The 13,877-nt window shown below is 34.2% G+C and overlaps 3 protein-coding genes across 3 annotated transcripts; 1 reads left to right on the top strand and 2 right to left on the bottom strand.

The window, feature by feature from the left end:
- The first annotated feature begins 656 nt into the window (after window positions 1–656).
- On the top strand, window positions 657–3,350 carry LOC131604039 (G-type lectin S-receptor-like serine/threonine-protein kinase LECRK1). Its single transcript, XM_058876533.1, has one exon. The coding sequence runs from the start codon at window positions 753–755 to the stop codon at window positions 3,186–3,188; it is 2,436 nt and encodes an 811-aa protein (XP_058732516.1). The 5' UTR covers window positions 657–752; the 3' UTR covers window positions 3,189–3,350.
- Window positions 3,351–7,547: 4,197 nt separating this feature from the next.
- LOC131633623 (SPX domain-containing protein 1) lies at window positions 7,548–9,895 on the bottom strand. The gene is made up of 3 exons (XM_058904322.1): window positions 9,351–9,895; window positions 8,638–8,764; window positions 7,548–8,192 (listed from the first exon to the last, which is right to left on the bottom strand). Exons 1-3 carry the CDS (start codon window positions 9,645–9,647, stop codon window positions 7,750–7,752), a joined length of 867 nt encoding a protein of 288 aa, XP_058760305.1. The 5' UTR covers window positions 9,648–9,895; the 3' UTR covers window positions 7,548–7,749.
- Window positions 9,896–10,516: 621 nt separating this feature from the next.
- Window positions 10,517–11,035, bottom strand: LOC131610264 (uncharacterized). Its single transcript, XM_058882193.1, has one exon. The coding sequence runs from the start codon at window positions 11,033–11,035 to the stop codon at window positions 10,517–10,519; it is 519 nt and encodes a 172-aa protein (XP_058738176.1).
- Window positions 11,036–13,877: the final 2,842 nt, after the last annotated feature.

Genomic DNA, 13,877 nt, shown 5'->3' with positions numbered 1-13,877 from the left:
CAAGGGTAAAATTTTAGACAAAATTAATAGAAACAGAGTGTAAAATTAGTAAAAACAGAGTGTAAATTTTTTGTCCAGACTCCCTAAAATTTCTGACTCCGCCACTAGGGATTATGTCTGTCGTTGCTTCTGCTAGTGTTAAGTTTATTAGTCGTAATTTAAATTTTGAAGCCCATGACCTTGTTGATCTTGCTTATTCGGGCGGATCTAGAACTTGGTTTAACGGCATTGTCTCAAACCTTGATGTTGTTTTGCTTGCTTCTGGTTAATGAATTATTTTTACCATAAAAAAAGAAAGTATTTCTCCAACGGAAGATTCTCAAATCATTACTCCAGCATGACACATACCCAAAAGCAGATTTTTATCATTGGAGAGAGTAGTTATTTCTTTGGGTGGCACTACGGTTGCATTAGGGGAAGTATATCTCTCTAAATCAATCTTTCTCTCAACAAATAATCTATTTTAATCATTCATTCATCTATGAAATAGTCTAAAGTTACAAAGTCACCCCAATAATAAAGTCACTCAATCCAATCCCAAATTATAGTTGAAATTATTAAATGAGTGGATTCAAGATAATGTGATTAGTATGACCCACAAAAAATTCATAACATAGGTTGACCATCGGAGATGTTTTAAGTCTTTAGAAATTGAGACCATTTGCTTTGGTTTAAAAGTATGCAAGGCAGTGACATTAGCAAACAACAACTTTGCTTCACTTATCTCTAAGATTAATCAAAAACCAATAGTTATGAATGCCTATGGCTATACTATTGCAACTATCACTTTGGTTCTATTCATATCCTGGTTATTACCAAGTATTGGAGTTGAAACAGAGGCACCACAATCAGAGCTGATACCTCCCGGTTCCTCACTTTCCATTAGCAGTGCTCACCCCTCTTCATGGCGTTCCCATTCCGGCCTATTTTCCTTTGGCTTTTATCGACAAGGAAATGGCTTTGTCGTCGGAATTTGGTTTGGCAAGAATAACAGGACAATAGTATGGACTGCAAACAGGGATTATCCTCCGGTGACCTCAACTGCAAATCTACAATTTACCATGGACGGTACACTAATACTAAAGGATCAACATGGACAAGAGAAGGTTATGGTTAATGCCAATGCAAGAGCTTCCTTTGCCTCGATGCTTGATTCTGGCAACTTTGTACTATACGACAGCAATAATATTTCCAAAATCATATGGCAGAGTTTCGACTTTCCAACTGATACTTTGTTGGAGGGTCAATCTCTACCTCTTGGAGGCCAACTGTTCTCTAGTTCATCAAACCACAATAGCTCAACTGGAAAGTTTTATCTCCATATGCGGACTGATGGAGATCTTACTCTCTATCCAGCATACACATTAGAATCAGCTTGGGAAGCTTATTGGGCCTCTGGTACCGCTGGAGATGGTAGGCCAACTATTCAATATTATCTTTACCTCAACAAAACCGGTTTACTGCAGATCTGGAATAGAAGCAGTAATTCTAACCTTATTGCCACTTTGAAAAGTGATGAAGGGGACCAGCACAACACTGGAAACCAGACTATTTATCGTGCAACCCTTGATTCTGATGGGGTTTTTCGGCTGTATGCTTATCATGTTAACAATGAAAGCAATAATATTATAGGAAGTTGGCCAGGGAAGAATACATGTGATGTAAAAGGGTTTTGTGGCTACAACAGTTACTGCACATTCAATGATGACAAACCAGTGTGCAATTGTCTCCCGGGTTATAAATTTGTAGATGCAAATGATGATACTCTTGGCTGTGAAAGGAACTATTCAAAAGAAGAATGTAAAGGGGACAGAGATGCTAAGGCCTTTTATGAAATGGTCCCGATGAACAATATTGTATGGGAGGACTGTCCTTATTTCAAAGATGAACGGATGTCGTTTGAACAAGAATGTTCATTTGCTTGCTTGGTTGATTGCAACTGTTGGGCTGCAGTTTACAAAAAAGAAGACGGCCATTGCAAGAAACAAGGTCTGCCTTTGAGATATGCCAAACGATCACATGAAGCTGACGATTCTACCACGGCTTTCTTAAAGGTTGGAAAGAATAGCATCCAAAGTTCAAAGTCGTATGGAAAACCTATTTCTTTTCCAATCAAGACTACAAGTAACAAATCAGTAGTGCACATTATTGTCATTACATCCATATTTAGTGTTGTTTTGTGTTCAGTGATTGTAATATCCATCCATTACATATACAAGATTCGGGTACTGAAGTACAAAAGACTAACAGAGACTTGGAACTTTGGAGGGCTGAATGAAGAGGTGTCTTTGAGAAGGTTTACATACAATGAGCTAAGAAGGGCAACAAATCATTTCAAGGAAAAGTTGGGTAAGGGCTCTTTTGGAGCAGTTTACAAAGGAGCCTTAAACAAAGGTAAGAGATTGATTGCAGTGAAGAGACTAGAGAAGTTGGTGGAAGAAGGAGAAAGAGAGTTTCAAGCAGAAGTGAGAGCCATTGGAAAAACCCACCACAGGAACCTAGTTAGATTGCTTGGTTTTTGTGCTGAGGGTTCTAAAAGGCTTCTAGTTTATGAATACATGATCAATGGTTCACTTGGAAAGCTTCTGTTTGGTGATCAAAGACGTCCCGACTGGGATGAGAGAGTAAAAATAGCACTAGATATTGCTAGAGGGATATTGTATCTCCATGAAGAGTGTGAGGCACCAATCATTCATTGTGACATAAAGCCTCAAAACATTTTGATGGATGAGTTTTGGACTGCTAAGATATCTGATTTTGGTCTTGCAAAACTTCTAATGCCAGACCAAACCAAAACTTTCACGGTGATTAGAGGGACAAGAGGCTATATGGCTCCGGAATGGAACAAGAACGTGCCAATATCACCGAAGACAGATGTTTATAGCTATGGAATAATGCTGCTGGAAATTTTGTGTTGCAGAAGAAACATAGATGTTGATCATGTGTTGGAACCTGAGGAGATTCTTCTCTCTGGTTGGGCTTATAAGAGCTTTGTTGCAGGAGAGGTGAATAAGCTTGTTCCTTGCGAAGTCATCGATAACGATGTCTTAGAAAATATGATTAAGGTGGCTCTTTGGTGTATCCAAGATGACCCTCTTCTCAGGCCAACAATGAAGGGTGTGGTGTTGATGTTGGAAGGAGTTACTAATATAGCAATTCCTCCTTGTCCAAATTCCAATCATGCATAGAAGAAACTGTCACCGCTGTTCCTCATGTGTCTTTTAGTTTGTTTATTTGTGTCATGTTATGTTTTTTTTTTTTCTTTCAGTTGTTAAAAGGTTGTCTTCGTGTTGTGTAGAGTTAAAATAAGGTAGCAAACCAAAAACTAATGTAGTAAATTGTTCCTCTTCCTCATGTCAATGTTAAATTATGTTACAATTTAGCAGCATGAATTTAGTATTTTCTTATAATAATGATACTTACTACAGATTACCTTACTCACAAAACCAAAACTCTTAATCATTCTCCTTTTGAAATAGTTAATTACCCCATGCATTGATATAATCTTCCTCTATAATCTGAATTTCCATGCATGGTAAATAATACTACCTCCGGTCTCATTTATAAGAAATTTTTTTTTTTAAGATACATTGAATAAATAATGTATCTGGACAATATGTTGTCTAGATACATTATTTATTCAATATATTTAAAAACATAATCTTTTCTTATAAATGGGACCAGAGGGAGTAATAATAAGTGGTAAACTTTCCTATTGTTATGTACCAACTAGAGAATGAGACCCAATAAGAGTGGGAAGACCTGAATGATGAAGAAGAGGACGAGTTGGTCCCTCAACCAAGGGCCAAGAGGAATGCAATCAAGGGCCAAGAGGAATGCAAGCAAGCCTAAGTATTTCAAGGATTATGTAATGCCTAGGTGGAAGAAAGAGAATAGGAAATGATTGACAATTCTAGATTATTTCGTTGCTATGACTTATCAAGTTTATTACTTATCAAGTTTATTGGAGGATGGCTAATTAAGTTTGTTATAAGTGTTTTTGGTTTCTAGCCAAGATTGTACTATTTATGCATAGTTTTGTACATGAATGAAAGGAGGGAACTTAATGGGAATAGTACTTGTTAACGGTTAGAAATTAGTTGTCATTCTTACTCATTTTCATAGAATATTCATAATAAATTAGTGCTCTCATTGACATCGAGGAATTCTCATAAACCCGCAACAAACTCCTTCACAGTCAACAATCATTCCAAGCCAGTGTACCTTCTAAAATCAACATCTTCACATAAAAATTTCACGACCTTTGCTCACGAATTCTGCCATTTGGATTCACTTTTCCGGTCAGACCTCAAGGCCCTGCCATTCACTCATTCCCAACCTTCGCCATGAAACTCGACATACATTTTTTTAATGGCTCATACCCATTAGATGGGATCTTTAAGATCAATCAGTTCTTCGACTATCATTTCACACCTGATGGACAACACCTGCACATAGTTTCTTTCTGCATGGAAGGTGAAGCCTTAGCTTGGTTTTAGTGGATGCACTCCAATGGTCAATTTCTAAATCAGTCCGCCTTTCTTCACTCCTTGGAAACTAGATTTGCACCTTCCTTGTACGAGAATCCCAAAGGTGCCTTGTTCAAGTTGTGTCAAATGACATCACTCAAAGAGTGCCAAGTTCAATTTGAGGCCTTGAACAACCGAATCGTGGGGCTTTCCACAATAATTTTAATTGAGTTTCTTCCTCTCAGGCCTCAAACCTGCCATCTACCGCGAGGTCCAAGCTTTCCAACTACTTTCCTCACGCAAGCTATCCACTTAGCCAAGCTACAAGAGGAGAAATTATTTGATCACTCATTTTCCACCAAAATCATTCCAACTCACCACCACCATTACCTATAGTTCTTTTTGTTGTTCCTTTCTCGATTGGCTATATTTTACAAAATAATAATATAGAGAAGTGTTCAAGATTACTTATTGGGTCAAGTTGTTTCTCTAGTGCAGAAGGGACACATGCTGGACGCGATGTCCCAGCATGTGGGTACGAATTCTGGGCCTTGCTCAACAAGCCAGAGTGTTGCGCTTTTAGGAGATTTTCTGGTTAAGATTGAATCAGATTCTATTGCTTTTATTTGGCAATACGATTATATGTTTTGTTGGACAATTGTGAAGATCAAATCAGATTTATATGAAGATTTAAATTTTAATTTGAAACAAATCAAATCATATCTTTTTGTCAGAGATATTTGTGAAACAAGTCATATCCAACTAATTATTTCTAGACGAAATCAAATCAAATATCTAAGAAGAAAGCGTAGAATCATTATGATGTTTTCCATTTTTCAAAAATCGCTCAATTTTGTATTTGATAGAGGCAAATTTTTTATGGGTCGACTCCAAACTTGAGGACAATATTGTATTTAAATGGTGGATAATAATAGAAACCAAATAAATGTCATAAGGAAAAAGGAAGAATTATATAATAATAAGTGCGATAACTAATAACAATATATGATAAATATACACTGAGTTAGGATTCTTAGTTGAGATGTTAGTTATGCCTTAGTAGTATAAATAATGACGTTAATGAATTGCATGAATTAATGTTTAGAATATTGAATGAACCTTAGTAGTATAAATAATGATGTTAATGAATTGCATGAATTAATGTTTAGAATATTGAATGAACCGATGTGATTAGGCTGATGGAGTTATCTCCTCTAAGAAATTTTGCATGTGACATTATTACGGAAAAGTCATACTACAACGGTTGAAAAAGGAATACCATAACATCTGACCAACCGTTGTGAGGTAAGAGTAATTGTATGTCTGGTGCTTTCCACCATGATCGTAAGACTGTTATAATAAGTTATAACGCACGCTATATATCGCAATAGTTATGCTTATCAACCGTTGTGATATATATATATATATATATATATATATATATATATATATATATATATAAATATATATATATATATATATAGGTACTAGGTTCGAAACTTAGCAGCAGTAATTTATTTGAAATATAAATAACATTTCATCACGGTTACAATAGATAACTGTCGTGGAAAGTACCTAGAGTTTATTGTAAATTATGTGGAATGCTCATTTTGCCAATGCTCATTAAACATATAATCTTTTATTATAATCTAGAACATTATAATATGACAAATAAAGTTACATCAGAATCACAAATTACATGTTCAATGCTAGACAAGAATTATTCAGCTCCTTGTCCGCATTTTCTTCTCTAATTGTCAGAACTTGGTTTTGATGCTCCTAGTTCTTTAACTCCCCTTCCTTACCTCAAGTTCTTTTTGCAGCATATAATTTACATTGCAAAATAAATTAGAGGTGAAGGAATGAGAGGTTGAAAAATAAGAAGCATTAAACCAAGTACTCACTATTAAAGAACGAAATGCAGATAATAGACTAAAGGATTCTTGTCTAGAATTTAACGTGTAACTTATTTTCAAATATAACTTTATCTATCATATTATAATTTTCTAATGCAATCCAAAAAATTATATATTCGGTAAGGTGTTGGAAAAACAAGAAAATCACAATAGATATAATAAACTCATCTAAAACAAATATTAAAACAATCATCAACAACAAACTCTTAAACAACATAGAATATATGTGTCCCATAATGGAATTCAAAATGAAAGAATAATGAATCTGAAGTGAGAGCACCAAACATGTGTTTGCAAGGCTCACACAAGTTTATTGTGGTCACTTTAGCTTCATCCTCATTAATTTTTTTCATCCATCCAACCATACCTACATGTAAGAACAAGCAGAAACATACACAGAAAAATAAACACGTCAGAACATTAAGTCTTTTTGTGATAAAATGAACCATGATAAAATGATTGGAATTTACTCCACGATTGACTAAATTAACCGTGGTGATATACAAGGACATTATCTTTTTGTGACGATAAAATGAGATATTGAAGGAGTTGAGATTCGAACCCTGTATCCCCTGGTATATTTCACTATGAATTTTAACATTCACCGTAATGAAATATTTTTTAATAAAAAAAACAAAAAAAAAACAAAAACGAGATTTTACCACGGTTAAAGAAAGGTGTTTTCTGTAGTAGTGTGAACAGACTGAATTTCATTCCTATCTATATTGTTCTCTTCACCTCCATCTATTGAATATTTTACATTGGTCTATTGAATATTTTACATTGGTTTGATATATTTTCTTTACTTAATTTCTTGAGATAGATTTTAGAATTCCTCACCTCACTTGATATCTTCCCAGATGGTTGTTAGAAACTAACTTGATATTCTTTTTCAAAAGTCATACAACTTGATATCTTCCAAGATGGTTCTTAGAGACTAACTTGATATTCTTTTTCAAAAGTCATACAACAAGAAATTTTCTTGTGTTAAGCTCAATAGTATGAAATTTGAGAATGAACATCACCTTAGTTTCTCAGAACCACCTTGCATAAAGTATGGTGTTCCATAAACAGCCTTGAGTGCTAGATCTAAGCAAATCATCAAAAGAAGTTATTTTCAAACAATACCAACAGGAAGAAAAGAGTACGAAGAGTCAGCAAATTGTCAAAACATAACTTCTTTGAATTCCAGAGGTTTTTATTACATGGAACCTATATATTTCTATAAAACTAATTCCCATCTTTACATTTAGCATTTTACATCACTGTTAGTATCTATAACAGAGGCATCCAATTAAAAAGACAAAACAAAGCGTATAAATAGCCATCCAACAACACGCATTGCCTCAATGTAACCCAGCAGGTTACTTGGCTGCTTGTTCAAGAACTGTGGCTTTCTTCCATGTTTCTTCCAATCCATTCAATTGTAACGGTGGCAACGAAAACATGCTTACCGTCGAGCTTCCGCTTCTAATTTCCTTCAAAACATGCAAAGCTGATATGGTACTCTTCATATAAAGGCTCTCCATGTACTCAATCTCCTCTAACTCCTTAGGTATCAGCAAACCATCACTCTCGGTAGTGGTTGAAGTTGAAGGATCGCATCCTTCAGCTTCGGGGATTATCTCACCAACGGCGGGAGGAACATTGACAGGAAAAAGGTAGTCCAGCATTGTTTCACACTCTTTTACAAGCTTGTATATCATGTCGGTGGTGAAAAAAGGTTGTTGCAAAACATTCTGAATGAAGGGCAAACGAATGAGTGCACCGGTTCTCTTGTCGTATTTTTTCAGTATTTTCACTAGTCCTGTGGAAAGAAATTGATGCAAAAATTAGGAATATTTATAAAGATCAGCATCATAACATTGAGATGGAGGGCATACTATTCTTGGATTTTCTCTACCAAGTTGATAGAAAAACACAGCCATTATAGAGGAATAAAAAAAGGGGTAGAATGTTAAATTTCAGAAACAAGAACATGTCCAAAGTAGATTCTGTGTTCCAAAAGAAAGCATCTGTATTGTTTGGACCTACTAACTTATCAGAGTTCTCAGGACCAACCAAATGAACAAGTTGAATTGGAAATGAATCCAATTCTGTCTATTTCCTTTTGACTTTTTCATTTTATTTAGAAGTGCTAAATAATTCTGAAAGAGACTTGGGCCATTCATAATATGCTCATATTTTAATATCAACAAAGAAAAACAAGTTAATGTAAGAAAAACAAGTTCTATTGAAGGTTGAGAAAGTACCTGTGTAATTCAGGGCACTGTAATTCTCCAGCAAAACCATTTCTCCATGGAAATCCACAATTTCTTTCCGAATTTTCATCATCTCTTCACTATAATCCTTTACTTTGGCCACTCTATCTCTCAACTCCTGCATATTAAGTAAACCATAAGTATTCAAATTACTTGAAAATTAACCATAGTTTTCACAATAGCAAAGACTATTCCCTCGAAGCGGAGCATTAAAATAGAAAGCAAACCTCTCTCTTAAGAGAATTTAACCCTGGGTTGAAATTAACAATAGTTTTTACTTTTTAGGAGAACAAAAGTAATAAAACAAATTAATAGTACCAAATTGCAATAAGAATCTTTACTTTACCATGTTACATAGTGGAAGCCACATATTTTTTTCGTAACACATCAAGATTCTTCATTCATATTCATTATTTGTGAGTCTACCATTTTTTTTATTAAAATTAAACTCCTAAATTTGTATAAGTAACTTATTTATCTAAAAATAAAATTCTAAATTTCTAAAAATATATCTGTTTTTAATTTTTAATATAAAAATGCTATCTATTCTTGGTAAATTGTTTTTTCATTATGTTATATAAAAAAAATAAAAAAACTAGGATTAACGGTAAATAAAAATGAAACAGAAATAGATTAATCTTGCAACGAAACAAATAATTACTAATAATATGCAAAAATAAGTAACAATGGTTTCGTGAATATACCTTGAGCCTAATAATGTACTCTTCCTCCTTCTCAACGAAGAAGTTGTTAAATTTCTCGAGTTCATTCTCCAACAAGTTTCTAAAGTCACTCTCCTCCTTCGGAATTTCTCCGGCATCAGCGGCGGAAGTACCACCGCCGGAATCAACCCTAAGTCGTTTCGCGGGACGGTCCTCTCCGGCGGCGGCTGGTTCCAAGTTCTTAAGCTTCTTCTTGAGTTCTTTGTATGAAAGAAACTTGTCGCGCCATTCCGGTAGAGTTTTCTCGATCTGGCTGCTGAGGCTCTTACCGAATTTCATGGCGTTTCGTTTTCAGAGAAACGGAAATTAAATGTTTATTAAAAAAGAATTAAATTTGAATGTGTTAGAAAATGGAAAGAAAGAAAATTGAGAAAGAGAATGTGTAAGGAGGAGGATGAAAAGGGAAAGAGAAGAGTGTAATATAAACCGTTAAGAGGGAATATTCGGAGGGTATAGTTGGAATATCCTGAAATAGTGTAGAGTATATTTTGGGTTTTATACCTCTTCTCTCCTACTCTCTCTTGTACCGAGGAGTGGTAGTTGTGTTGTTGTGAGACTTTCAATGACAAGTTTTTATTATTGTAGATTAAATATTGATGCAGTCCTGTGTCTTCAGTTTTTGGTGTTCTTTTCTTACATAGAGGCGGATTATTATTTTTGAAAGAGATATTTTTTGTATTTATTTTAGAAAAAAAGTGTCATTGTGAGAGGAACAATACATAGAACAGTGTATCTATGTGTCCTAGTATCTTTATATAAAAAATGATTGAGTTTTTTATTTATTTTAATAAAGTTAATATATATATATATATATATATATATAAAGAAAACGGTAAAAAAAATAACAGGGAATTATACCAAGACCCTCTCAACCTGATCTGAATCTAAGTAAAACATATCGAATCTATTCTTAACAAAATCTGTTCTTAAAAATAAAGGAAGAGAAGTAAAATCAGTCACAGATAAACCAAAGTTAGATAGGGCATCTGCACAGTTATTCTCTTCTCTAAAAATATGAGACATTACAAAATTCCAATGAGAAAATGTATACAGTTAATCCATCTATTCTTAAGAATTCAAGGAACACTATACGGAAGGTTAAATGCTTTAACCACGGCCATCGAATTCGTTTCCAACCAAACTTTGTGTCAATTCTTCTCATGAGCTAACTCAATTGCTTGCATAGCACCCGTGAGTTCGGCAATGAAAGAATTAGAAGTATCTAAAAAAGACGCCAAAGCGCCAACAAAACAACCATCAACATCTCTAGCAAGACCCCCACAAACTGAAGAAATGGAAGTTGCAGCACCGTCACAATTTAGCTTAAACCAACCCCTAGGAAGGGGCTGCCATAACACCTCCCGATTATTGGGGGCTCTTAGAGACCGGATACTAACCTTAAAATTCTTGAGGATCACGAAGTCCTCTATACCAATATACGAGTCAATACTCACCGCATTTCCAGCAGAAAAGACAGTAGCCATAATAGAAGAAATCGAAGATGAGAAAGAAATTAAAGTATCATTAAATCTAACCATATTCCGAGCTTTCCAAATCGAATTGAGAAGGCAAACAACCGTCACTTTGTATATGATCTCGCATTGAACCGCACCATCCATATCCAGTAACCTCCAAATGTCCAACCAACCAATAATAGAAAATGACATATTAAGCATATTTTCCAACTATCTCCATAACTTCAACGCATAACAACACTCAAAAAAGAAGTGATTATGTGTTTCCGCTTCTGAATTGCAAAGCGCACAAATAGAAGGGAAAAATAAGCTCCTTCTTTTCCATTGCTCGTTGGTTGGTGGTAACTTATTATGAAGAAGTCTTCACACCATAAAAGATTTTGCTAGAGGAATCGAGTTATACCAAATCAACTTCCACCAGTCCTCGCAAATACCCTTGCTACGCTTAAACTCATACGCCAGTTTTAAGGATAACTCACCGTTTGCCGAATAATTTCAACATATCTTGTCCAGAGGGATGTCAAAGGGATGTGACAATTATTAATATGCACTTGAAGAGATATGGGAAGAGCGGTCGAAGACTTAGAGAAATCCCAAGAACCATTTCCAATGATGATGCTGACTGGATCATCCACAATCAGCATACGAGTTACTTCTAAATAATTATATTTATACCACTTTTATATTTGTGATAATTTTAAAATTTTCAATTAATTAATTTAATAAAAAGAGACTATAATTTAATTATGAATAACCGTAAATATACCAAATGAGATAGAAAGGTGAAATAGTTTATTATGGCGTTGTAAGGTAAACGGTGTTGGGGTGGATTTTGACAATGGGTTTTAGGAAATAAATATGAGATGTGTAAAGGTGAAATTTGTGATGGAAGTAGAAAGATCGTTAGAGTGGTAGACTGATATCATTTGTATTAGAATAAGGTTGATTTATCGATGTAGATGTTAGGTCATCAAATTTGGGTTTATCATAAGTGAACATGTTTTACATTAGGATTTTTCTTTATGAGAAATACACCTTGTAAGAGATACACCACATATTCACCAAAAACTAATAAGTGTGTGGGTTATTTCACTTATAAAGTGCTCAATCTCCAATTTTATAATCAATGTGAGGAGGAATGAGGAGGAATGAGGAGGAATGAGTTAAAGTTCTCAACACTTTTAACTCACAGTTGTTTTTCTCAACAGTAGAAGAGTGGTTTGAGTTTTTTATTTGCCATATAGGAATGAGGAGGAATCCTCGTTTTGGAATGGTCCTTCATTGGAAGAGAATGTGTCGTTGATGGATCATTTTCCTCGTTGAGAGATCGTTGAGGGGTCGTTTTCGGATCACTGGGTGAGAGTGATTGAAATGTGATAAAGAGGTGGGGTGTCAGTAAGGAGAGGGTGGAGTTGGAGGCGATCGGTTTTTGTGTGCGAAGAGGAGTTTCCGAAAGGGTTTGTGGTATTTTTAATAATTTTGATTTGCAGTTTAATGAGCAAGATATGAGGGTGTGGAGAACAACTCATTCAGAGATATTTTTTTATTAAACAAGCTTATCAGACTTTGACACAGAAAGAGGATGATGTGGACATGAAGTGGAGGGTTATGCTTTGGTTTGAAAAAAATGGCGTTGTTATAAGTTTTAATTTTTGTTTGGCATTTCTTGGCAAATCATGTGCCAACTCGAGACAACCTTTTCTAAAATGGGTGTTCTAAGTGTTGATGCTACAAATTACATCCTTGGTTATGATTTTTCCAAAACTTTATCATATGCTTTTTGTTTGTAACTCGTAACGTAAGGTTTTATGTGGTGTCTTTTGTTGGTTGAGTGTAATGTGCTTTCATAATAATGCACTTTCGCATGTCTAACAATTCAGTGGGTTATAAGTTCATTTTTTTAAGATTAAGAATTACTTCAAAGGTATTTGGCTAGCAATAATTTGGACGATTTGAAAAGTCTGCAACGATTGTTTTTTTAATAATAACATTTTTGGCGCGGGCTCTGTGGTAATTCAAATTAAATTACGTGTCTGATGGCGGTTTAAAGTGAAGTTTAAAGGCTTCAATTGCGTGTTTAACACTTGATATAATAACCCCTTGCTTTGATTGGGGTTGGGGAATTTGTAATTTTCTTTGTTGTTTGTGCTTATACGATTGTATTTGACTTTTTCTTAACTCTGTAGTGCATACATTGTACTGATTTGGTGAGTAGTTATTAATCTATTTGATTATTTGGTTGATTCAATATCAAAATATATTTATTTATAATTGAAATGATTTGATGATAAAAATAATGAATTAAAATTTATGAGCATGTTGTTTATTGGTAACATAAAAATGTTGTAAATAAAATGTTAAAAATATAAATGATATGTTTCAATTGTATTATTATTTGTGCAAGAATTTATTAAATTTAAAATTATTTATTTCTTATGTGTATGATAATATGAAAATATTATTTCTTTTTTCTTATTTTTCTATAAAAAAAAACTCTGTATCCGGCTTTGAGACTAGTTCATTTAAGGGGACCAATATCATCATTCACAAGTTAGAGGCCTATTTAAAACTAAAACAGAACTTTATATGTACTGACTCAATATAGAAATTGTTAGCACATAGAGGTATTCGAACATGAGACTTAAGAGGAGCTCACTACCAAGTTGTAACATGTCAATCCATTGGAGTTAGTGTTTAAAGCCAAAATAAAACTCAGTATGAATCGTCCCAACTCAGAGATCATTAACACTTAACAGGATTCGAATTTGATACATTAAGAGGAGCACACTCCTAAAGTCTCGAGCCTTCGGCAACAAATCAATCCCTAAAGGTGAGTATATTTTAAATAATTGTAAGTTGAGAAATATTTATCAAGAGAAGTTATAGAAAATATAAATGATTTTGGTCCATTGTTTATTTTCTATTTTGATTCTTATTTGGTTATATTATAGAATATAGTTAAACATTAAACTTGAATTCAACACATACAATGTGTATGTTAGTTATGAAGTAAAAATGTTTCTTTTTAAAAGAA

This window comes from Vicia villosa, linkage group LG1 (genome assembly GCF_029867415.1).
Source record: "Vicia villosa cultivar HV-30 ecotype Madison, WI linkage group LG1, Vvil1.0, whole genome shotgun sequence".
Classification (NCBI taxonomy): Eukaryota; Viridiplantae; Streptophyta; class Magnoliopsida; order Fabales; family Fabaceae; genus Vicia; species Vicia villosa.
The sequence above is the reverse complement of the archived record's forward strand: the minus strand, read 5'-3'. Positions and strand labels throughout refer to the sequence as shown.